A 25,941-nucleotide genomic window follows, 5' to 3' on the forward strand; every position below is an offset into this window, starting at 1 on the left:
CTCAGGATCCCCAAGTCACAGTTCCATCCCCGGCTAGGATCCCAGCAGACACCAACATCTGGACAGCCCTGAAAGGTGCCCACTGTAGGTTCATGCTCTGGATTAGTATTAGCCCTGTGGAATGGATGACGACTATGGAGGCTTGAAGGGACGAGGGAGCCCAATCCCTTAGCCCCCTTTCTTTTGCACAGCCATCACCCTCCACAGGCTGAAGGGTTACTGCATAGGTGTTAAGAGTCATTAGCATTAAGGACTCAATGATAAATAAAAGGAGGGAGTGTCTCCCACACCCACAGCCACTTTCGCTGGTTATCTTCCTGCCACAGGGGGTGGGGTGCTTCATTCCAGTCTGGCCCTGTGAAAAGTTATTTGGGGTCCGTGGGCAGGAGTGTGAGATGAGACTGCAGGAGAAGGGAGGGCTGCACAGGGCATCCCAAGGGGATAGCCCACTGAGTGGGCTTGACAGATTTCCGCTTTGAACTTGAACACGGCATGATGACAGCGGCTAAGATTCTGCACGCACTGCCGGTATCCGGCTTGGTGCCAAGCTCTTGCATAGCCCATCTATCTTATTCAGCCTGCACGGCTACAAACCAAGGGTCGTCACCCCACTCTTCAGTGGAGGGCAGGCTCTAGCCTAAGATCTCTGGGCTAAGCATGGCAATCTTCAGCAAGCCAAGTGGTATGGCCGGAGCCCAAGCTCCTAACCAGACACCTCCAATCTGCCCTGGGCAGGCCTGGAGCTTGAAGAGGAGTGTCAGAGGGGCAAAGGGGACAGAGCCTTCCTGGCCCTGAGCCAGAGTGCTGGGGCAGAATCTATTTGGGGGCTGGGGGGGGGAGGGGAGGGGAGGTGGCTATACAGGAGGCCAAGGGAACAGGTAAGAGAGGCCTGCTTCATGGAACCTACTGTGTGCTAACACTGAGTAGGGCTCATTGCATGAGGTATTGTACAATAGCTCCAAAGTGCCAAGAAGAGACAGTAACAGCTGACACCCTATGCCATGTGTCTTCTGGTTCCAGGAAGCCTCGATCCATCTGTCACAGACATGAGGGGCAGACTGGGATCTTTGCACTCTGGAAAACTGAAACACAGAGTCATCATCTAAGATCACAGGGCTCTGAGGACTTCCACCAGGGTGTGTGGCTGGAGTGCCAGCTCTTCCCACACTCACGGCCCTGTCAGCTGCTCCAGCGTCTCTCCACGCAGGACACCCTTTCTGGGTTCATAGGAGTCAGAGGGTTGGAACCCTCTCTCTAGGATCCTATGACTTCTTCAGTGAGACTTCCTGGCTGTGGACCACCTGTCCTTCCCCATGAACCCTCCCAGGAGCACCGAGACCACAGAGTAAGGTTGAACAGCAGACTCTTGCCCACAGACGCCCAGAAGAGAGGAGCCAGCAGCTTCCACAGTTCCAGGTATTGTCTGAAATTGTGGTCTTAACTGAATCTCCAATAGAAATGGCATCACCTTTCTAGGCTAGTCCTTAAGGGCCCTCATCCTCCCCTGGAATAATGAGAAAATGAGGCGGGCATTGGGTCTTGCCCCTTCTCTGTGCCTGTGCTACAGGGATGTCGTCAGGATGTCAGGGACCCTTCTTGTATCCCAAGACCCTGTGCCTGGGAAAAATATCCAGCAGTCATAACTTCAGGTTTGACAGACATACATCAGAGGGCCTGGTGGTGGTGGTGTATTAAGGCCAAGATGACTCTAGGCACTGTTTACCAAGCATTAGGTAAATGCCAGCTGGACATGGTAACTCACATCTATAACCCAGCACTTAGGAGGCTGAAGCAAGGGGTCAGCCTGGGTTACAGGGTTCCATCAGGAGAAACGGGTTCAGTGGGTAAAAGAGCTTGCTGCCAAGGTTGGTGATCCAAGTTCAATCCCCAGGTCCTTACCTTCATGGAGGAGGAGAGAATCGATGTGTCCTCTGACCTTCCTTCCACACATGCACCATGGCATGTATGCACACATTCTTCTTCTCACACTCAGGAACACACACACACACACACACACACACCCTTTGTGCTGGCTAGTTTTATATCACCTTAACGCAAGCTATAGTCAATCAAGAGGAGGGAGCCTCAACAGAGAGAATGTCTCCGGAACACCTGGCTGTATGTAGCTGCGCCTCGCCTAGGTAGCACAGTGGAGCTGGCCCTGGTGGCAGGGGTACAGGTGAGATGGCCCTGTCTCTCCTCTGCTGTGCTGTGGTGTAGGTGAGCCGCCCTGCCCCAACCTGTGGCAGGCAGGCAGCAAGCTGAGGGAGACCTGGCTCTGCCCCTCACCACCTACAGCAGTCAGGGGAGTGGCCCTCCACCTTGTTTGGGCAATACAGTAGAGGTGTGGTGTGGGTGTGGGTGTGGGCGAGCCAGCCCCAAGGGCATGAGAGTGGGAAAGCTGCCCCTGTCCCTTGCCAGCTGTAGCATTGGGTGAGCTAGCCGGGGCAGTGCTGGAGAGTTCACCCCTGTGGTGTGGGTGCAGGAGAGCTGACCTCAGCTGACGCCCAGACCCAGGGCTCTGAGTTGGCCCACCCAACATCTACCCATCTATGAACTGCCGGTGCACATGAAAGGACCTGTCCTGCAGATCCGAAGTTGCAGGATCTCCGTGACACAGGGCAACAACAGGATATACAAGAGGAGTCCTGGGAAGGTTCCAGTATTGATGGTGTAGCCGAAGCCAGAGGCCTTGTATCAGACCAAGGAGTCATTGCCATGAACATTTGCAAGCAAAGAAGTGTGGACAAAGAGGTATTCTGTGAGACACACTGCAGCTTCATGATGGGATTTTTTTTCCTGTTGTTTTTTTTTTTGGGGGGGGGGATTGGATAGAGGATGGATGAAGGGATGGGGGGATGAGTGAGATTGGGGTGTAAGATGTGAAATTCACTAAGAATCAGTAAAAAGTTAAAAAGAAAGAGTATTTTTCTTGATTAGTGATTGCTAGGAAGAGCTTAGACCATTGTGGGCAGTGCCACCCTGGGCTGGTGGAGCTGGGTTCTATCAGGAAGCCAGGAAGCAGAAGCCTCTGTGCCCTCTGTGTCCGTTCCTGCCTTCAGGGTCCTGCCTTGTTCGAGTTCCTGTCCTGACTTCCTTTGGTGAAGAACAGTGGTGTGGAAGTGGAAGCCGGAATGAACTCTTTCCTCCCCGAGGTGTTTTTAGTCATGGAGTATTTTATCACAGCTGTAGTAACCCTAACTGAAACAATACGAAATGAGCAAGCAAGCAAACAAATGAATGTCAGGGTCAAAACCACTGAATCAAAGAAACAGAAACCTTGGTGCCAGGTGTGGCTAGTCAGCCTCTCCACTTGATGGACAAGGGACTGGCTCAGACAGGCTGAACAATGACTGCCACTCATGGTGGGGGAGCAGGCTACTACCCAGGGGCAGCTGGGTGGTGGGGAGGGGTCCCTCATCAAACACGGGAGCCTAGAGAGCCTAGAGAGAACATAAGCCACGCCTCTCCACCCCTGCACTGGATCCTAGAGAATCTTCATAAGCCACGCCTCTACCCCTGCTATGCCCCACTTCCTGTTGGATGAGCCCAGGCTCCCACAAGCTCAGCCTCAGACAGCTCCTCACTTCAGCAGAGGATGCCTGTCCCTGGTGGCCTGTCTTGGGGATGACAGCTTGTGACAGCTCGGGGACAGCAGTCCACTCAGAAGGCTTACAGGGCCACTGACCGGCAGACAGATAGCGACAGGCTGAGCAGCTGGCAGTGCCTGAGGCTGATCAAGCCCCCGGGGGAGCCCATGCCTGCACCCTACTCCCAAATCCAGTCCTTCCCTTAACATCTGGGGGAAGCCTAGCAACAGAGGCCTACACATTTATCTGGATCTGAACATTTAAAAGTTACAAACGGCTGGGGGTAATAGACTACGCCTGTAATCCCGGGGCTCTGAAGGGATAGGCCAGATGATGGCTGCAGGTGTGAGACCCTCATACTAAGTTCCTGCCCACCCTGGGTTACACAGCAAGACCTTTTCCTAAAAACAAAACAAAACAAAAAAAAACAAAAATAAAAGTTATGAATGAGCCGGGCGGTGGTGGCGCACGCCTTTAATCCCAGCATTTGGGAGGCAGAGGCAGGCGGATTTCTGAGTTCAAGGCCAGCCTGGTCTACAGAGTGAGTTCCAGACAGCCAGGGCTATACAGAGAAACCCTGTCTCGAAAAAAAAAAAAAAAAAAAAAAAAAAAGTTATGAATGAAGACAACAAACCTCTAAATAAAGTATGTCCTGTTTTGTTTTTTGACTTAGCGGTATGAAAGCCAATCCCAGGGGAAGGGGCATCTCTGGGTATTAGGGAAAGGCAGTCTCAGGCAGCCTTGCCATTTCTGGAAAGAGCCTCATATACAGGGCCACTGTCAGCAACAGCTGGACTTGCCCCACCCCCTAGCAGCTGGTTTGCTTCTACTGGGCTCTGCTGTAGAGTGAGTAGGCTCTGATCTAACAGCAAGGGGCATGGCCACCAGAGGAGGTCCCCTAGTAATGCCCAGGTCCCCTGTGAGGACTGTGGTGTCTGCCATGAGCAACCGGCTAAATCCTCACTGGAGACACTTTCAGAAGAAAGAGTCAGGTTACATGGGGGGGTGGGGGGGCAGTGCAGGGTTTGAAGAGCTTGGGACTCAGCAGTAGGAATACCAGGTTCAAGTCCCAGCTCCACCCCAGAACAGGTAAGACCCAGAGAACTCCTCTGTTTGGACCAGCTTGCTCCTTGGTTGGCCTGAGAAGGTCTGTGCCCTCCTTCCATAGACTTCTCAGTCCCACACTGACCTCCCCGGGCATCTAAGGAGCCCTTTCTCACAGACCTTCATTTCCATTTCCTTCCTTTCTTTGAAAAACTGTTGTGCAGGTGCACCTGTGTGTGTGACATGGCACAGATGGGGAAGTCAGGGGACAGCTTTGTAAAAGCAGCTCTCTCTCTCTCTGGTTACACCTTTACTTGGGTTTCAGTAACCTAACTGGGGGTGGAGGGGAGCAAGAATTCCTCAGCAGGTATCTTTACCCCCAAGCCATCTTGCCTGCCCTTCCTTTTGTTTTTCAAGACAGTTTCACAAAGCCCAGGCTGGCTCTGTTGCAGCTGAGGACGACTTCTGAGCTTCTGAACTTCTTGCCTTCCCCTCTTGAGGGCTAGCATTGTAACTGATGCGGGCCAGCATTGCCACTGATGCTATGCTGAGCTATGCTCAGGACCTGACACATGCCAAGCAAGCATCTTCATGCCTGAGCCACATTCCCTGCTCTGCATCACTCTCTCTTCCGGTCCAGTACTCATGGTATCTCCACATTGCCACTGGCACCTCTGAACCCCAGCACCTGGCACAGAGTGTGACCAGCCAGTGTGTCACCAGACAAATGATCCATGAAGCTCTTCACTCAAGCACCCTGTCATCATCAAAGGTATTCAGCCGGCTATGCTCGGTGCCAAGGCTCTGGGAAAGGATCCCAGTTAAACCTGGGGAAGAGGCAGGAGCAGGGGAGTCAAGGAGAAAGAGACGGATCGGCTGGCCAAGCAGATGAGGAGGAGACCAAGGCCATGATGACTTGGTGGTCAGATGAGCACGGCTGACTATGGGAACAGGGACATGGCGGGAAGTGGAGACTGGAGTGGAGGGCCAGTGAGATGGCTTAGCGTGAGATAACACATGCTGCTGGGATGGAATGATTGACAGCGTGAGTTAGATCCCTGAGACCCACATGCTAGAAGCAATCGCCTAAAGTTGTCCTCTGGCCTCCCATGGGCAAAGCCATGGCGAGCACACATGTGTGCGGACGCACAGGCACACCCTAGTGTGTTCAAAATAGGTAAATGGGCCGGGCATGGTGGCACACGCCTTTAATCCCAGCACTCGGGAGGCAGAGGCAGGTGGATTTCTGAGTTCGAGGCCAGCCTGGTCTACAAAGTGAGTTTCAGGACAGCCAGGGTGACACAGAGAAACCCTGTCTCAAAAAACCAAAACAACAACAACAACAACAACAAAAATAAGTAAATGGAAAGAAAAGAAAGCTCAGTAGGCCAGCCCAGGTGGACCACAGGCTCGACGACTGATTCCGTTTGGTACCCGGACCACCAGCAGCAGCATTGCCACCTGGGAAGTTGCTAGAAATGCAAATGGAAAGGGTCCCACTCTAGACCTCCTAGGAACTCTAGAAACCAGAAACTCTAGGGGATGGGATCTAGAAATATTTTGTTTCTTTTAGACAAGATCTCACTATGCAGCCCTGGCTGGCCTGGAACTCTATGTAGCCCAGGCTAGCCATCTGGAGATCTTCCTGCCCTGTCTCCAGATGCTGAGACTACAGCCGGATACCACCACCCCACCTCTCAGAAATCTGCAAGCCCTCTGGGCAATCCTCAGGCTTGAGGAGGTAGCTTCAGGCTACCTGGAGGGCAGGAAGGCAACGAGGCGCCACGGGAGGTCTGAGGCAGAGGGAGACAAGATCAGCACGGTATCCCATTCAGATCCCCCGGCAGCTGGTGAAGATGGATCAGCTGGATCTGGGGTTGGTGGCAAGGACAGGTAAACTGTAGAGGTTCCACCTCCAGTTGGTTGGAGCCACACAGCCAGCTACACAGGTAGCTCTCTACTTGAAAGGGAGGGGCCATGGCAAAGTCATGGCCCCTGCTGAACATAAGGCCCGTTGCCAGGGTGACTACCTGTCACTCAGAGAAAAGGGGGCGGGATCTCACAGAGAGGTCAATGATGAGACCTAGTTGTCATGGCAATTTCCCCTGAGGTAGATAAGGGAAAGGGAAGAAGGAAGGACTAGTTGTATGAGGTGCCCCAACTGAGCCCTCCATTTGCAAAGGAAATCCACTAACTACCAGCTTCTCTATATCCAGCTCCCCACTCCAGCTCTGTCCAGGTCCCATGTGGCTCCTTTCTCTCTCCACCAGGAAGCAGCAACCTCTTGGGTCTCTGACCATGGGCTAGAGAGGCTATCTCCATGGCTACAACCTTGGTAGCCATGGTGACCTTCCCTCAAGAGGCCAGGGCCTCTCATCCTCTAGGCCTTTGGCATTCCTTTGCTGAGAATGCTGGGGTGGGGTCAATGGCCAATCTGGGGATGGTGACTAAGCCAGAGGTGGGGCACAGGGCACTGAAAGTGGAACAGAGATGTGCCAGTCCCAAGGAAGGGCATACTACACAGTGTTCAAGGCTCTCAGCAAGGTAGCTCAGGATGATGCGGGGGCCCAACCTCAGTCAGATTTTGTCACGTCCTAAGCCCCTGCATTCCCATCTGTAAATCACAGTCACTGTCTACACAATGGTGCTATCACCCAAGGTTATCAGAAAAGTGAGAAAACGGAACCAGGGGGGTGGGGTGGGGGTGGGGTGTCCTGCCAGCCAGCTCTGCCTTTGTCCTCCTGTTCCTCACAGAGTGGGCGCATGGAATCCTGGTGTCTTCTCGCTAGTGGGTCACCGTGTAAGTGAAGAGCAGGTGAAATGTCCTATAAGCCGAAATGTCTCAGCTCAGAAATGTCTCACAAGCTGAGCATCATGTGCAATGTTTTTAGTTCCAGCACTGGGGAGGCAGAGACAGGCACATCTCTGGGAGTTCGAAGCCACCTCATATATATCAAGTCCAGGCCAGCCATCGAAAAGTAGTGAGACACTATCTCAAAACAAAATGATCAACAACAACAAAACGCAGCTCAGAAAGCATTGGCCTTTTATTATTACTTTTTTTTTTATAATTGTTTGCTTCAGAGACGGGGTCTTATGTAGCCCAGGATGGTCTCACACTTTCTATGTAGCTGAGGCTGGCGTTTGCCTTGTGGTCTTCCTGCTTTCACCTCCCAAGTGCTACCTCTGTTGCTTTTTGAGACAAGGTTCTTACTATATGGCTTAGACTGGCCTCAACCTCTCCATCCTCCTGCCCTGGTCCCCAGAGACCTGGGATTACAGGCCTACACCATCACACCCCGCTTATTATTAATATTAATCATTTGGCAGTGAATGGGGCCTTGGCTGGTAAATGGCTCCCTCCAGGTGATTTATAACGTGCTGCCATCCTGGCAGTCCTCATCCGCTCTGGTGTGCTAAGCGGGCTTGCTGGAAAGCAGGAGCCATGGGGCCTTTTAGTTTTCTAGCAATGTATGGCTGGGGATCACTGGTAGGGTGAGCCCAAGAGCTCAGCGCTTAGACGGCTGGGAGACTCCTCATAGGAGATGCATGGCAATGCAGAGAGCCCTCCTCCAGAGCCAGAGCAGCACTCAAGTACTTAAGTTCCTCTGAGAGCGGTCCTTGTCCCTGCTGAGGATGTCCCAGTCTCTGTGGGGGAGCAGAAGCTGAGTGTGCACAGGCCTCAGAAGCTGGAGCTACAGGGAACTCCCAGGGCCACCCCACCCCGCTGGCGATAGGAGTGGCTCTAATTACGTTCTAATTGCTTTCTTCCAGGCGGTTTCTTGGGAGCCAGGGAGTTCAGAGTTCATGAATAAATGAAGAAGGAGGAAGCAAAAAAAGGATGTTTATTGATCCACAAATCTCTCCGTGCCGGAGTCTGCCCCACAAATGCTTCAGTCTGCAGTCCTGTGTAGCTTGGCGTGTATACAAACATGCACATAGACCGCTGACACACTCCTCTTACCCTGTAACAGACTGGTGGCCGTACCAGCAACCCCAGCACTCTGGAGGCTGAAGCTGGAGGATCGAGAGTTCAAGGTCATCGTCACCCACAGTGAGTTTGAGGCTGGGCTGCATGACGTTTCATCTCAACAGAGCCTTCTCACCTTACAACAAACTGGAAGGGCTTAAGAGGAAGGCTGAGACAAGTGTCCTAAAGTTACTTCAGTTCCCAGTGCTACCCCTAACTTACAAAGCAGTCTTAGGCAGACCACAAATCATCTCTAGGCTTTAGGTTTTTTTTGTTGTTGTTTTTTTGTTTTTTTCTGCTTAGCACTAAGGTAGAGTTTATGGACACTCCAAAATAAATAAATAAGGAAAGAAAAGAAAGTCAGTCCAGTTTTTCACATCCCAGTTAAGGAATGAGGGAACAGTCCTGAGCTTTTCCAGGTAGGCAACTGACTCTCCAACCAAACACTACATTCTCTGGGGAGCTGGCAGGATGCTCCAGAGGTGGCACCTTGGTGGAGTGAGATACACGGTCTCTGGATGTCTGCTCTGCCCCTCAGGGGCTGTGAGATCCTGGACAGGGTGCTTAAGCCTCTGGGCCTCCAGCTGCTCCATCTATTAAGTGGGAATGACAGGGTGTGCAGAGAAGGTTCCAGAAGGGCAGATAACCCTCACTCTAGCACCCAGCGCCAGTTAGGACTGCCAACACCACCACCACTGCGCAAGCAACAAACTGCTGTCTGCATTATCCACCAGGTCACTGAGGGGTAGGGCTGGGTGCATGGCTCTCAGGTAGCACATAAGTACGGTCAATGGTCAGCACAAAAGAAAACAAAACAAAGCCACAACCAAATGCCCTATCCAAGTTACAATGACTCAAGGCACTCTGATCAACAGCACAAATTAAGTGGCCTACTTTGTCTAACCCATCTGTGTTCCTAGGAGCTAGCACATAGTAGATGCTCACAGATAATATTGTGAGTGGGGGGAGGCTAGAGAGCTGTTAATGAAAGCACTTGATCTGGGTTGGCTCACAACCACCTGTAACTCCAGTTCCAGGGGATTGGATACTTTCTCCCCTTGGCTTCCTCTGACTCCTGCGTGCATGTGATACACATATACTCAAGCAGGCTAACACACGTACACGCACACGCACATGCACACGAGCGTGATCCTGGGCCAGTAAAATGACATAGCAGGAAAAGGTGCTTGCAAGAAAAGTCTGGTGACCTTAGTTTGAACCTATATAAAGGTGGAAGGAGAGATATACTGTGACATACATGTACACACACATCATACACACACATGCAACAACAATAGATACAATTACAGGAAAAGAGTGTAAAACCAAAAAGAAAAGCCGGGTCTGTTGGTACATACTCACAATCCCAGCACTTGGGAGGTGGGAGCAGGCTGATCAGGAGTTCAAGGTCACCCTCGGCTACCCACCTCCAGGCTGGTCAGGCTATGAGAGACTCCATCTTGACAATAACAAAGAGGCTGTGCTTCTAATGACCAAGGCAAGGCTGGCTAGATGGATAACTACATCCATTTTTTTTTTCCAGGATCCAGACACAGTGCTGGGTCTGATGGACAGGAGCCACCTCACATACTGAGCCGCTGAGCCAGGCCAGGTAGGGATGGCAGGGGATCCTCAGCACACACTAACAAAAGGAAATCTTTTAAAACTGTCTTTACTTCTGCTAAGCGCCACAGTGTAAGGGGCTGGAGAAATGGCTCAGAGGTTAAGAGCACTGGCGGCTCCTTCAGAGGACTCGGGTCCGTTCCCAGCACCGACGTGGTGGCTCACAACTGTCTGTAACTCCAGTTCCAGGGGATCTGACATCGTCTTCTGGCCGCTGCAGACACTGCATACATGAGTTATATGCAGGTAAAACACTCATATCCATGTTTTTGTTTTTTAAAAGAAGCCACAATGTGGAATTCTGGCTTTGGGCACCAGTCAGACGTGGCTCTGTGCTTCTGTCCATTCTTAAGAGTCCTGAGCTGGGAAAAGGTAAAGATGCTGTGTCGACTTGACATGGCCCTGGTGAAGCCCGAGGCCTTGGGCTTGGATCCCTGCCCTGCTGCCGCCTGCTATGGCTGCAGTGGTCCTCGGATGCCAGCTGTCCACCATGCATGGGTAAATCCGTGGGCTGGAGCAGTTAGTGCATTTACAGCTGACAGTGTGTCCTAGATGCCTGGTAAACTTCTATGGAGACCGTGTGGTTCACTTCATATGTGGGGAAACCGAGCCCTAGGGAGGGGTTGTGAGCCAGATAATCCAAAAGCCAAGGAGAGCAGGAGTGTCCATACCTTGGCCTCTCCATGACTCAGAGATGCCAGGACAGATTTCCACAAGACTGGATCACCCTGCTTATGGCTGGAGGACGAGGGGATCTGAAGTTCCCTAGTGGCTCAGGGCCACTGAGGATCTCCCAGAGGATCCAATGCTGGCTTGTACAAGAAGGAGTGTTGGAGGATGGGAAGGGTTGCCCTACCCCCCTGACCCACCTAGCTAGCCCTTCTACTTCCAAGGTGGCTGCAAAGGCCGTGGAAACCATCCAGGGGTCCGAGACCACAGTACCATTTGTCAGCTTTACATGGTGGCGGCAGGCTCATCTCCATGGCAACGGTGCAGTGTGAAGGCATCTCAGCATCATTAGGGAGCGGGCTGCGTAGTATAAACAGAGGCTGCAGTAGATTACACGCCTGTTATGAGCAGTCTCGGGCTCGGAGCACTGGTAATTATGCCTAATTGTGCATTTAATTGTGTAATTGAAAACCCACATCTCTGGTTCGGGCTGGGGCTACAGAAACTGGCCCCCTCCCCAAAGAAAAGAAGACGTACAAGCTAACCTGACTCTGAGAAACTCAGGTTCCATCTTCTCAGGCACGGGGTAAAATGTCCACATTTCTGATTCCAGAGTCCAGAGAGCCACCAGCCCCCTAATTAGGGAGGGATCAGGAAGGAATAGGTTCAGGGCAGAGGGACCTAATAACACTTCTATTTGTTACAGAATTTGATGCTGCTAGGTATTGTCCTCTCAGGATCCAGCATCCGGTGGTTCCAGAAATCTGGGTCATCTTTAGATTTATTATATATCCAATATCCAATATATATAAAATATATATCAGGCTGGGTGATGGTGGTGTACAACTTTAATCCTATTATTCAGGAGTCAGAGGTAGGTGGATCTCTGAGTTTGACTAGCATGGTCTACAGAGTGAGTTCCAGGACAGCCAGGAATACATAGAGAAACCTTGTCTTGGAAAAACAAAACGACAACAAAAAAGTATCTGTCTGTCTGTCTGTCTGTCTGTCTGTCTGTCTAATCGCATCTCCAGGAAGCTACCCATCCTGCACACAAATTCTCAATCACCACTGTAGACAAGTTATTTGCCAACTGATTACCAGCCCCAACACAGATAGCCGATGGCTTCTTTTGGGAAGGGCACAGGGTCAAGCTGAAGTAGAATCTATGTAGCCCCTGCTGCCCTTGAATCCACAGGTCATCCATCCCAGCTGGGCTTCCGTTGAGTCTCAAAATACGTATGGAGTCCAATACCCTCGTCCAATTTCCCATCTCACAGACTGGGACTCCAGGTCACGGCTGAGGGTGCACGTCATGAGCCAGCCCCCCTTCAGGTCACACTCTTATTAAAGTCCCATGAGGCAGTGGCTGTCATCATCCCCATCTTACAGATCAAGGAGCAGCAAGTCCACGCGAGCAAACAGAGCCACTGCTCCATCCTGCTCCTCCACCATCAAGGAAGGCCACAGGCTTTTCCTGCGCCACGGCATCTCAGACAAGCAGAACCTTTTGCCTCTGACCCCCCTGTACTCAAAGGGGCTTCCTTATGACACAGAGACAGGTTATGATTACCTCAGTTTGGAACAGTACAGGGGGAAGCTCAGAGATAGTCTTGCCCTTTGGTACAAAAAGGTAGGTCTGGAACTCAGAGCCCAGACTGATGGCGAGTCTGTGTTCCCCGAATCCACACCCGGACTCCTTATATATCCACCAGCTTTTCCGAGATGCAGGATCAAGGAGACTAGAAACCCATGGCTAACAGCTCACTCCAAATCTCTGTCTGTGTTCAGTCTCCCACCCTTCTGGAAGAAGTGTGTGTCCGCAGAAGGCAGGTGTCTACTGAGGCACAATGTTCTCAATCTCTGAATAACCCGTTACTTACTTCCTAGGTCAGGGTAGGGGAAGTCAGGCATAAGGCACTCGTCGATACTCCATAGCTTGGAACCTCCTCTCCCTCCTCTCTCCTCTTCTTCCTCCTTTTTAACAGGGTCTCAGTAGCTCAGGCTGGCCTCAGACACAGTCAAGGATAACCTTGGCTTCTGATCCTTCTACCTTATTCCTGAAGTGTGCAAGGGCTACCACATTCAGTTTACCCAGGGCTGGGCCTGAACCCAAGGCTTCATGTGTGCAGGACAGCAGGCTTGGCAGCAAATGCCTTTACCAGCTGGTCCATCTCACCGGCCCCTTGTAAGAAGTATCATTATTATAGGAGGTGGAGAAATGGCTTAACAATAAGAGCACTCACTGGTGGTCTTTCCAGAGGATGTGGGTTTGACTCTCAGGGCCCATGTGGTGGCTCACAACTACCTATAGCTCCAGCTCCAGGGAATCTGGGGCTATCTTCTGGCTTCTGTGAGTACCAAGCACACACATACACACAGGCAGGCAAAACACCAGTACACACAAAATAAAATAATGTGTGTGTGTGATGGGAGAGGCATACGTGCCATGAGAGACAAATAGAACAACTTAGTGGAGTTCTCTCTCTCTCTCTCTCTCTCTCTCTCTCGACCTTTATGTGGGTACTGGGGATCTTTACCAGCTGAGGAATCTCATTGGCCTCTTATTCTGTAGTTGCTTCATTTCTGTTCTGAAATAGGGTCTCACTATGGAGCCTCGGAACTCACTCGGTAAACCAGGCTGGTTACGCTACAGCCTCACAGGGATCCTCCTGCCTCTGTCTCCTGGAATGCGGAGATTAGAGATGTGTACCACCAAGTCCAGTTTTTCTTTGTGTTTTCTGAGACCGGGTTTCGCTACGTAGCTCTGGCTGTCCTGGAACTCTCCATGTAGACCTGGGTAGCCTCAAACTCAGAGATCCTCTTGCTTCTGCCTCTCAAGTGCTGAGATTAAAGGCAGCTGTCACCACACCTGGCTCTTGTATGTGCTGTGTGTGTTTGTTTTAAGATAGGATCTTTATAGCCCAGGCTGTCATGATATGGAGCAGACTGGCTTAAAACTCAACAATCCTCCTGTCCCAGACTCGTTTGTTTGTTTGTTTGTTTGTTTTCAAGACAGGGTTTCTCTGTATAGCCAGGCTGTCCTGGAACTCACTCTGTAGACCAGGCTGGCCTTGGACTCAGGAATCCGCCTGCCTCTGCCTCCTGAGTGCTGGGATTAAATGCGTGTGCCACCACTGCCCGGCGGGTCCCAGACTCTTGAGTGCCAATTTATAGGCATGAGCTGTCAGGTACCTACTATTTATGTAGTCGTGAATGAACCAGATAACACTAAGGGACAGGCATCTACTAACACAATGCCAGGTTTGGGCTCATGGCAGAAACCACATAGAAAGACAGGATTCTTTCCCACCAAGTCACATATATTCCACATAACAAAATCAACCCTTGGGCATTGTGTGTGCCTATAACACCAACATTTGGGACAGGGAAAGAAGAGGATCAGGAGCTTGAGGTCAGCCTGGGATGCATGAAGACCCCTGTCTTAAAACCAGCAAAAACCATCCCAGCACTCGGGAGGCAGGGGAAGGAGGATCTCTGTGAGTTGGGGCCAGCCTGGTGTACTGATCAAGGAAGGGGGAGGAGCTAGAGAGATGGCTCAGTGGTTAAGAACACTTGCTATTCTCCCAGAGGACCTAAGTTCAATTCCCACCACCTACATGAGGCGGCTCCCAACATCTTGTAGCTCCAGCTGTAGGCAGATCTGACACCTCTGACCTCTGAGGGCACCTGCGCTCAGGGAGGAACCTGAGCAGTGGTGGCGCACGCCTTTAATGCCAGCACTCTGTGAGCTCGAGGCCAGCCTGGTCTCCAGAGCAAGTTCCAGGACAGCCAGGGATACACAGAGAAACCCAGTCTCAAAGCATACCGCCACCCTTGAAAAAGGGAAAAGAGAGGTATCAAGGATGATGACAAACTTGGGTTAACACGGATCGTTCATGCCAATGACCTTGATCAGTAAAACCTTTGATCTAGACAGAGATGGAGCCCAGTGACCTGTCCAAATGCTTCCGACCGACTGTAGGGTGCACTTCCCCAGCCAGGTTCGTACAGGATACTGTCAACACATCATGTCACCATGTCCCCAGACTGCCATGCTGTAGAGTGCTGCTCTATGTAATAGGTGAGAGGGTGGCAGCAACACTTGCCTGATTTCCAACTCCCGTCGTCACTCACTGCCGACGGAGCTACTCTCCTACCTACCCCTCGAAGGGCCTCAGTTTGTCCATCTGCTCAAGGGAGTACATCTGCCAGCTGCGCTCTGCCCACAGGGGACTAAGGAACAGAAGTGACCAGAACAATTTCACACTCCCAACTCTGAAGCCGGCTCAAGAACCTCAAGCCTCAGGCAGAGAGTCAGATCCTTAGAAGGAGCCAAGAGCTTACAGCTGCAGCTGCTGGGGAGCCCAGGCCACTAGAGCCGCCTCCCTCCATCCCTGCCATCACTACTGCTAATAACGACATCCATCAGCTGGACCGCGTTTCAGGCCATTACTCTCGGCTCAGCTGGAAGCCGAGTTATCTCCCCCTCACCCACCCAGCACCTTCTGGAAAGCAAATAGCTTTCCGGAAGGGGGCGGCGGGGGGTGGGGGGGAGGATGATTCCAATATTTTTCTGAATACCTACTATGTGTCTGGCACCTAGCAATAAAAGCCTTTCTGCCACTCTGTGAGGTGGGGAGGAGACTTAGAAGCTGGGGCCCTTGGAGAATGCAATCAGTCCAAGGTCACATGGGGTTGGGACAAGAATCACCACAATAGGAAGCTGTTGCTAGCACACAGTGGGGGCACTATGCTTGAGATCATAAACACTGGTGGCCTTGTGAGGCCACCCAACACTGGAACTGGAGACGTCGCCAGCTTTTTCCAAGAGGCAGAAGAGGGCTGTCATTCAAGTTCTGTCACTAGCTTTGGTGACCCTGGGCAAACCTCCTCACCCCTGGGCACCTCAATTTCCTTATCTGGAAAAGGGGATAATAAAACCATCCGTCCCACGGCGCGGAATTACGATAATGCGAAGGGTAGAGGCAGGAAAATGGCTAGCGTTTATTGATCGTTTAACACGTACCAGGCACTCTGCCAAGCACTTTACATATGTAAGCTCATTTGCTTAAATGAGGTAATGCATACGAAGTGGTTAGCACAGGCCTCCTGAACCGGGAACCATAATGATGATGATGATGAGGAAACCGAAGATGAGTCCCCGGGGCAAACGTCCCCGGTTCATCCCCTTACCGGAAGAACAGAGTGGCCGTGGGAGCTTGGGAAGGAGGCAAGTAGGGAGAGGAAATATGCAAACGAGCGAGAATCCGAGAGTGAACTGTATTAATAAAGTCAGCGTGCTATAGTAATTAGAACCCAGGAAAGCAAAGGTCCTGGGAGGTTCTCAGAACAGAGGGGAACCATAAAACCTTCACACCGGCCCAGATGTCCTCTCAGATCCCAGTCAGGCAAAGCCGGGAGCCCAGGAGCCAGGCCTCAAGTTTGTTCTCACCTCACAGGTGGGGAAAACACAAAAACTAAACAAAACGGGAGACAGCGGAGGGAGATGCACAGATGTGCTGATGTCAAGGTCAGAGCAGGGCTAGAACCCAGTCTTCCTGCTCCTCAGCTCATGGGTCCCAGCGCCTGCCACTTCCTGCAAAAGGCACACGACTCCTGCGATGCTTGAGTTATAGTTCCAGTGTGGCAGCCCCTATAATAGCCCTAAGAATCAGGAACTTGGAGACAGCTCAGCCAACACAGTGCTTGTTTGCCACAAAAGGGTAAGGATGGGATTTTAACCCTCAGCACCCACATAAAAAGATTACAGGCTGGAGAGATGGCTCAGCAGTTAAGAGCACTGACTGCTCTTCCAGAGGTCCTGAGTTCAATTCTCAGCAACTACAACCATCTGTAATGGGATCTGATGCCCTTTTCTGGTGTGTCTGAAGACAGCTACAGTGTATTCCTATATAAGAAAGAAAGAAAGAAAGAAAGAAAGAAAGAAAGAAAGAAAGAAAGAAAGAAAGAAAGAAAGAAAGAAAGAAGGAAAAGAAAGAAAAGGAGAGAGAGAGAGGGAGGGAGGGAGGAAGGAAGGAAGGAAGGAAGGAAGGAAGGAAGGAAGGAAGGAAGGAGTAAATCTAGGTGCAGCTGTGTGAGGCGGGGACAGGGGCATCTCTGGGGCTTGCTGGCCTGCCAGGTTAGCAATACAGTCAGATCTAGGGTCAATGAGTGATCCCTTGAGGTAGAAAATGTGGGAGGGGCTGAGGGGCGCACTGAGATCAACAACTGGCCTTAATAGTTCATATGCTTGTGCACACACACCCTCATGCATGCACACACACGCACGCGCGTGCGCATACACACACACACACACACACAGGAACTGTTTATGACAGACAGCGAAGCTGTGCTTTGGAGAAGAGAAGTAGCAGACTGATGTGGTGGCGCACGCCTGGAATCCCAGCACTCTGGAGGCAGAGGCAGGGGGATCTCTTGATTTGGAAGCCAGCCTGGTCCAGGACATCTAGGGCTACACAGAGTAACCCTGTGTCAAAAACAAAAACAAACAAAGCAACGACAGGCCAACAGGATGGCTCAAAGCCTAGGGGTGCTTGCTGTTAAGCTTGGCAACTTGCATTTGATCCCTAGGACCCACAAGGTGGAAGGAGAGAAGCGACCCCTGTAAGTTGCCCTTTGATTTCCACATGCACGCCGTGGCATCTGCACACACATACACTAAATTATTTAAAATAAACAACAACAACAAACAAGAGAGAGAGAGACAGGGACACTTATCCAAGATCACGCAGTCAGGAAATGACGAGGCAACAGAGGGATCTGGAACCCAGTGGCTTTGCTCAAACTCCAGAGCCTCAATTATTCCCCTGCATTTATCCACCTCAATGACACAGTCCTGATCGGCTTCCTCTAACGCTCCACCAACCCCACCCGACCCCCGTGTTCTACCCCTTGCCCAAAACAAGTCTACCCCAGTACAGAAAGATTTGCAACTGGCTTGCTTCGTTACAAGCCTAAACTCCATCAGAAAAGGAAAACAATCCTTGCCGGGCGTGGTGGCGCACGCCTTTAATCCCAGCACTTGGGAGGCAGAGGCAGGCGGATTTCTGAGTTCGAGGCCAGCCTGGTCTACAAAGTGAGTTCCAGGACAGCCAGGGCTACACAGAGAAACCCTGTCTCGAAAAAAACCAAAAAAAAAAAACAAAAAAAACAAAAAAAAACAATCCTTTCTCTTAACAGTTTTCAGCGGAGAAATATCTAACTACCTCTTTAATACCTCAGTCCTTTGGATAAGAAAGCCGAGCCTCCTTCTCCCCTCAGGCTGGCATTCACCATCCCGAGAGCACATTCTGGAAGCTGCCAGGCTGCAGGGGCTCTAGGGGGTTAGTGAGTGACAGCTGGAAGGACCCTCTCTGCAATCAGCTCAGACAGAGCAACAGAGCCAAGAGACCAATTTTCAAGTCATCGTCGTCCCCCCCACCCCACCCCCTAGCATTTCCTAAATTGTCTCATGTAGCTCGCACAAGCTGCCCAAGCCACCCAGGCAAGGCGTGGGAGAAGTGGAATCCCACCCAGGTCCTGGCTAAGCTAGCTCTGTGCTGGTGGAAGAGATGCCATCTCTTGGCTGGGAATGCTTGGAGGCTGGGAGACCCCCCTGTACCACGTCTGCTCCCCAAGATGGGTGAGCATCTCCCTATGGGCCCCAGTGTACCAAGGCCAGAGCCACTTAGGCTGTAGCTAAGGCAACAGAGGAGGCTGGTCCCATGCCTGAATGGTTCCATGCCTGTCTCAGTTCCTGGATCCCTTCGAGCAAGTTACATCACTGGGTCACAATGAAGGTTAAACGAGTTAACTCAGAGGGTGGGGTGGGGGGAAGCATTCCCAAGAGTAGCTGGCACCCAGTGAATTAGTAACAGCACTCGAGAGCGAGCAAGGGACAAACTGCTCACAGGCACAGAGAGAAGGGAACTCAATACTCTCCACTCTCTGAGGGCTTATTCATTCACTTCATAACATACACCCCTCTTTTCTTAAGTTAAAAAAAAAAAAAAAGGAGTTTGAGCTGGGTGTAGAGGCACACACCTTTAATCCCAGCACTCAGGAGACAGAGGCACATGGAGCTCTGTGAGTTCGAAGCCCGCCTGGTCGATAGAGTGAATTTCAGGATAGCCAGGGCTACATAGTGAGACCCTGTCTTGAAATAAAATAAAACAAACAAAAATATATAAGCTAGACATCTTGAAACTCCAGCCTCACTCAGGGGACTGAGGCAGGGGGATGGCTCAAAGTTCAAGACCAGCCTGGATGGAAGAGTTAGAACATGTCTCAAACAAACAAGAACAATAAACACAACAAGCCAACAAAACCAGGAAGACATCCTTGAGGCTGGAGAGATGGCTCAGCCTTTAGGAATGCTCTGCTCTTGCAGAGGGCCTGAGTTTGAGTCTAAGCACACGCCACCTGTAACCCCAGCTCCAGTGGGCCTGATGGCTTCTTCAGGATGCCGTGGGCACCTGCACTCACACACACAGACACGGATGTACAAAATTTTAAAAAATAAACCTTTTTTTTTTTAATTAAAGAAAAGGAATTCGCTAAAAAAAAGTTTGAAGATTTCTTGGCATTTTTATGGTCCTAAAAATAGAAAACGGAGAATATTTCTACTGTGAGCCCAGATCTGCCAAATAACCAGTTCTTCGTTTAGTTTACAAATATTAATGAGGTGTCAAGGGCTGCCCAGCTGCTGGGGTTTTTGCAGGAACAAAATTAGCTGTCTCTGCCCTTTCGGAGTTTCCATCCTACCTGGTGGTGATTAAGCCCCTCTGCCGTCCTTGAGAATGACGCCTGACAGACCAGGTGGCCTTCTGAGGGGCAAATCACCAACACACCAATGTGCGGGGAGAGGAGGTTCTAGCATGGCCCAAGAGGACGATGCTGTGAATAGCAGGCGCAGGGCCGGTGACTCAAGGAAAGGTGAGAGGGCAGAGGCCACCTGCACATCTCACTCCAAGCTTCCCCACCACCCTCCGCACCTGTGGGGAGGGGCAGTAGGCAGGTGCTGGCCGGAAGGCAGATCCAGACCACAGGACCCATAGGAATGAGGCCCCAGGCGCCCCAGACTCCTCCACAGACCTGATGCTATCAGCAGTTTCTACACAACACTGTCTTGAGTAGAAGCATAGCACAGTTCCAAGGGAGGCAGGAGACCCCCGTCTCTTCTCTATCACCCTCCCAATACATAGGCAAGGACCTCAGCTACTCTTAGCCTCCGGATTCACTCTGCTGCCCTCCAGTCAAAGACCTCATTTCTCCCCCAAACTGGGGCCAGCACAGAGCCCCGAGATGCTCTGATTCTTCCCAAGACACTCAAGTGTCCTCATCCAATGGGACCAGGGAACTCTTTACCTGACCCCACCTCACCCGCTGCTGATAGAACAGATGGCTCATGGGACACTGGAGGACTCGGTGGTCAGACTAAAGAGAACCACACAGAGTGAGTCCGGTCAGGCTGGCCCGTGATACATCAATTCCTGATCACCCCCCTCAAGGAGGTAGTTCTCCATCCCTGGCCACCCAGTCAGGAGGGTGCTGGGAGGCAGGAAAGCAGCACAAAGGACGGCTGAGGGTTCTCAAAGAGTCTCAGGTCCCACCACCCAAACAAGAAGCAGAAATGGCCAGAGATCTAAAAACATTCCAGAGACCATAATACAAGAGCAGAAAGAGACTTTGTGAGAAACGCTCACAGGGGCGGAGCCCAGAGGGATGAGGTACCCACGGAATCAGCGATCTGGAGGGGAACATTCGGGCAGGGACCTCTCCGAGTACACAGATCAGTCTCGGACACACCCCCAGCCCCAAGGGAGCCACAGTCCTGGGGCGCAGCCCCCCAGCGGGAGCCCACGCACCCATTGCGAACCGACGCGTGCAACCCGGGAGCGTTGGACCGTGCGCGCGAGCGCGGGGCTGAGGCGAGGAGCGCACACAAAGGGACAAGCCGGCCCGCGCGGGGCAGGCTCCGCCCGGCCACCCCGCACCCCGGGTGGCGCCCACGCACCGCCGCCGCCCCACCCCGCTCCGCGCGGCTCACCAGCTGCAGGCAGCAGAAGGCGACCAGCGTGCAGCGGCCGCTGCACTTGCCCATGGCTCCTCCTCGCGCCGCGCGGGGCCGCGTCGTCCCGATGGCGCCCCGGGGCGGCGGGGCCGGCGACTAGGGCCGGGTCTCCAGAGCCGCGGCCGGCCGGCCGCACCCCAAGTGCATGGTGCGCCCGGTCCGCGCGGGCTCCGCCGCGCCTCCTTTGTCTGCGGCCGGCCGTCGGCACACCTCCCGCCCGCGGCGCCGGCCAGCGCGCAGCGGCCCCCGCAGGCACCGAGCGCGGCGCGGTGCAGCACTGCCCAGCTGGGGCAGCCGCCCGGGCGCTCGGCAGCCGCCGCTTCCCGGCCCACCACGTGGCTCGGCCGCCACCCCGGAGGGAGGCGAGGGAGGGGCGGAAGAGCGAGGGGGCGGGGGAGGGGAGGGGCGTGGAGCGAAGTGGAAGAGTGCGGGTCCTGCGCGCTGGCAGCTCTGGGTCGAGTCCAGACTGCTGTTCCTTAGCCGTGTCACCTTGGGCAGATCACATTACCTCTCTGGACCACTCCCCCGGAGGCCTCAGGGGCAAAGTAGGAAAAAAGTCCCTTGGATGCAGTCCTGTAAACCCAACAGTAGCCCTTAGCTTGGCCAGCTGAGGGAGTTGGAGCCACCCTACCTGGAGAGCCCTGGAGTTCCAACTTTGCCCTTTATTTTCATTTGTGTTCTCAGCCCAGCTCGCCAGCCCTCCTGGTTTCTCGGCCACATTTTCTTCTTTCTGTCTTTCCTTCAGAACCTGGTGTGTCTTGGGTTTCTGGAAGCCAGAGTGCGCTTGAAGCGGTCATCCGTTCTCTTGACTCTTCATAGCTCAGGGACGGGAATAGTCCGGCCCCCAGGTTGGCTTCTCAGAGATCCTCCTGCTTCAGCCTCCCAAATTCCAGATAAACGCGTTTTTAAACACGCAAGACAAGCGGATATAAAAGCCCTGGATTTGATCCTAGTACTCTCAACAGTGACAAAACAAAAGGCCTCCCAGGTATTCCCAGAGTCAACCATCGCACGCTAAACACACACATAAGCACACGCACACACACCACCCGCCGAAGCAACTGGGATAACAGTGGGGACTCTTCTCAGCCACTGTTAGAGAATGGCAGCTGTGTCCAGCCAGTTTCCATGATTAGCTAGGCTTCCTGGAGTCTGTCCAGGAAGTCCCTAGAACAATACCCAGAGCATAACTGGGACCCAGCTTTTATCAGTCTCCAAAGAGTCCTGTTTCCCACAAAGGAAGAGCCAGCCCGGTCCCCACTGGATCCCCTGGAAGCTTCCGGTGAGCCCATATCAGTTCTCCCATGCTGACAGTGTGCTCGGAAGCCCTCACCGACCCAAGCACTGGACACATGATGCCTCTCTCCTTCAGTGACTGGGTTCTGTTAGGCTCTGACCAGGCTCTTGAATGTCCCAAATGCCACAGACCCAAGGCCTGGCCACCTCACTCCAAGTCTGAGCTACCCTTTGTCCAAGGCCATTTATTTCAATCCTGCCCTACTGAATCCCAGGCTTCCACGCCCTCTGGCCCCTCTCTGCTTTTAGGTTTGTTCTTTATTTATTTATGTTGTATGTCTGTGTTTAGGTTGACACATGCTAGAGCACCCTGTGGCTCTCAGAGGACCATGAGTAGGAGTTAGCTTCCTCTATGTGGGTCCCAGTGATCAAACTCAGGTCTTCAAACTCAGTGGCAAGTGTCTTCACAAAAAGCCATCTCTGAGTCCCAAGGTTGTTCTGCTCTGAGATCCTTATGTGCAGTGCAGTGGACTCTGTTTCATCTTTAGTGTTTTAGTTGAGGCCTCACTCCTTGACCCTTGGTCACCCAGGGAAGTCCCCTCTCTGGCTCACTCCAGCCTTCCATACCTCCATGATAGCTCATTCTAGAAGCTTCTTAGCTTCCTGTGAGCAGTATGAGGACTCGGTTTGATGATTTACCTTGGCTTCCTCAGGCCTTGGATCACAGCAGGACTCTTTGGCTGAGAGCAGACTGGAGTAGCATGCATGTTATACACCCTGTGTCTTTTTTTTTTTTTTTTTTTTTTTGGTTTTTCGAGGCAGGGTTTCTCTGTGTAGCCTTGGCTGTCCTGGAACTCACTTTGGAGACCAGACTGGCCTCGAACCCAGAAATCTGCCTGCCTCTGCCTCCCGAGTGCTGGGATTAAAGGCGTGCGCCACCACGCCCGGCTACACCCTGTGTCTTAATTTGGGTTACTATTTCTAGAATAAAACAAAATGACCAAAAGCAAGCTGAGGAAGAAAATGTTAGTTTTTGCTTCTGGATCCATAATCCATCACTGAAGGAAGTCAGGACAGGAACACAAACAGGATGGGAACCTGGAGGCAGGAACTGATGCAGAGGCCATGGAGGAGTTCTGCTCACTGGCCTGCTCCTCATGGCTTGCTCAGCCTGCTTTCTTATAGAACCCAGGACTATCAGCCCAGGGATGGTCTTACTTGGAATGGACCGGACCTTCCCATATCAATCACTAATTAAGAAAGTATTCTACAGGCTGCCTACAGTCCAGTCTTATGGAGGCATTTTCTCAACTGTGGTTCCATCCTCTCAAATGGCTCTAGCCTGGGTCAGGTTGACATAAAAGTAGCCAGCCACACGCTACTTCCCAGCACTGGGTCGGTCCCCGTGGGCACCTTTCTGTTCTGAAGCTTGAAATTCTTGGAAGGAGCCAACACAACTGGACAAGCAGAGGCAGTCATTTCTGGCAAGGGGTTCAGAACTGGGGATGACACACGTGGGGGTGGGGCTTGCAATCCTTATCACGAGGAATGACTAACAGAGGACTAGGAAAGGCTGAAGCAGGACTCACAAAGGAAAGACAGCCATGACTCAGAGCACAGCCCCGTTTCCTGAGTGGGAAGGCGGGGTCATGGTCAGGTTTGAGGGAGGTTGAGCAGATGGGGATGGAAAGAGGGTACTGGGAAGTCCCTTCTGTTCTAGACCCTAACCTGAGGCTAGGGTCTGTGGCTTTCACCCTCTGGGATGAGAAACTGACGGCCCACGAACAGGTTTTCATGATCTGACTGAGAACTCCCCCTCCTCTCACACCGGAGGGCTGAACGTGCTCACTAATTATAGCTTCTGGGACATTCTCTGTCACTAACCAATTCTTCAAACCAGCTGGGTGTCTGATGATTCAATTCACTTATGGCTTGAACTACCTGGGACTCAGCACAGACCCCTACAGGCGACAGATTCAGTCTCCTAAGCAGGCACCCCTGCAAGAGGCCAGTCCCAAGCCTCTGGCTACCATTTGTCCTGCCAGTGGACAGGCTGTGGGGCTCCTATGACCCCCTCCTTGTGTTCTGTAATTAGCTAGATTGGCTTGCAGAGCCTTGCAGAATGGCTCTATTATAAAGGATGCCAATGAAAAGGTGTACCCAGGGTGGGGTCCTCAGTGTGAGATGCTCTGTCTCTGTGGGGTTGACATGTTCACGGTTCATCAACCTGGCAGCTCTAAAAGGAGGTCTTACCTCAAGGGTTTGCAGATACCCCCATCTCCAGTCCTCAGGGAAGAAAAGTGGGCGGGGCTAAAGGTTTCCACCTGCTAATCTTTGGATCTTTCAGATTGACCAGCCCTCTTCTGAAACTACCCAGGGGCTGCCCTTGGCCTAGGAGACTTCCTGAGCATGACCTTGGGAGGACAGAAAGGTGCTTCGTGACTATCAAAAGATGCCCCTGGATACAGCCTCCTGATACACCCCTTCAATCCTAGTTCTCCAAAGGAAGAGGCAAGATCAGGGCAGGTCTGGATTACATAAATCTCCCCTTAAAAACCACCCTAAGTGGGCTGGAGAGATGGCTCAGCAGTTAAGAGCACAGACTGCTCTTCCAGAGGTCCTGAGTTCAATTCCCAGCAACCACATGGTGGCTCACAACCATCTGTAATGGGATCTGATGCCCTCTTCTGGTGTATCTGAAGACAACGACAGTGTACTTATACATAAAATAAATAAAATCTAAAACAACAACAATAACAACAACAACAAAAATACCCTCCCAAACAAACAGCCCCCAAACCAAAAAGCTTCCCTGGGGTTGTAGCTCGCTTAGTGCTTGCTTATTTTTTTTTTTAAATATATTTTATTACGTATTTTCCTCAATTACATTTCCAATGCTATCCCAAAAGTCCCCCATACCCTCCCCCCAGTGCTTGCTTTAACATGTGTGAAGCCCTGGGTTCAGACACAAGCACCAACCCAGGGCTCAGCAGCTGGAGGTGGAGGCAGGAGGAGGATCAGAAATTCAATGTCATCAGTATGACTTGTCTGCCATGAGAGTTTGTCTCAAAAGGTGGGGCTGGTGAGTTAGATTGGCAGGTAAAGGTACCTGGCTTCAAGCCTGACAACCTGCTCTTGAACCTTGGTACCCACAAGATGGAAGGAGAACACTGAGTGTTCTGATCTTCACATATGTACATACGATGTATACACAACAGAGAATAAATAAATAAAATAAGGGGCTGGAGAGATGGCTCAGTGGTTAAGAACACTGACTACTCGGGCTGGTGAGATGGCTCAGTGGGTAAGAGCACCCGACTGCTCTTCCGAAGGTCCAGAGTTCAAATCCCAGCAACCACATGGTGGCTCACAACTATCCGTAACGAGATCTGGCGCCCTCTTCTGGAGTGTCTGAAGACAGCTACAGTATACTTGCATATAATAAATAAATCTTAAAAAAAAAAAAAAAAAAGAACACTGACTGCTCTTCCAAAGGTCCTGAGTTCAAATCCCAGCAACCACATGGTGGCTCACAACCCCCTGTAATGAGATCTGTTGCCCTCTTCTGGTGTGTCTGAAGACAGCTACAGTGTACTTATGTATAATAATAAATAAATCTTTAAAAATAAATAAATAAATAAATAAATAAAATAAAACAAGAAAACCAAACCAAATGTCTTAGTTAGGGTTTTACTGCTGTGAACAGACACCTTGACCAAGGCAAGTCCTATAAA

General features: G+C 51.7%; 1 protein-coding gene across 1 annotated transcript in view; it reads right to left on the reverse strand.

The window, feature by feature from the left end:
• Nkain1 (sodium/potassium transporting ATPase interacting 1) overlaps positions 1 to 21,175 on the reverse strand; it is a 41,946-nt gene extending 20,771 nt beyond the window's left edge. Inside the window, exon 1 of the mRNA XM_021159663.3 lies at positions 20,948 to 21,175. Within this exon, the coding sequence (XP_021015322.1) occupies positions 20,948 to 21,001 (54 nt within the window). The 5' untranslated portion in view covers positions 21,002 to 21,175. The remainder of the gene's footprint in view (positions 1 to 20,947) is intronic.
• Between the last annotated feature and the right edge of the window lie 4,766 nt (positions 21,176 to 25,941).

This window comes from Mus caroli, unplaced genomic scaffold (genome assembly GCF_978045245.1).
Source record: "Mus caroli unplaced genomic scaffold, Mus_caroli_1 scaffold_6, whole genome shotgun sequence".
Lineage (NCBI taxonomy): Eukaryota > Metazoa > Chordata > Mammalia > Rodentia > Muridae > Mus > Mus caroli.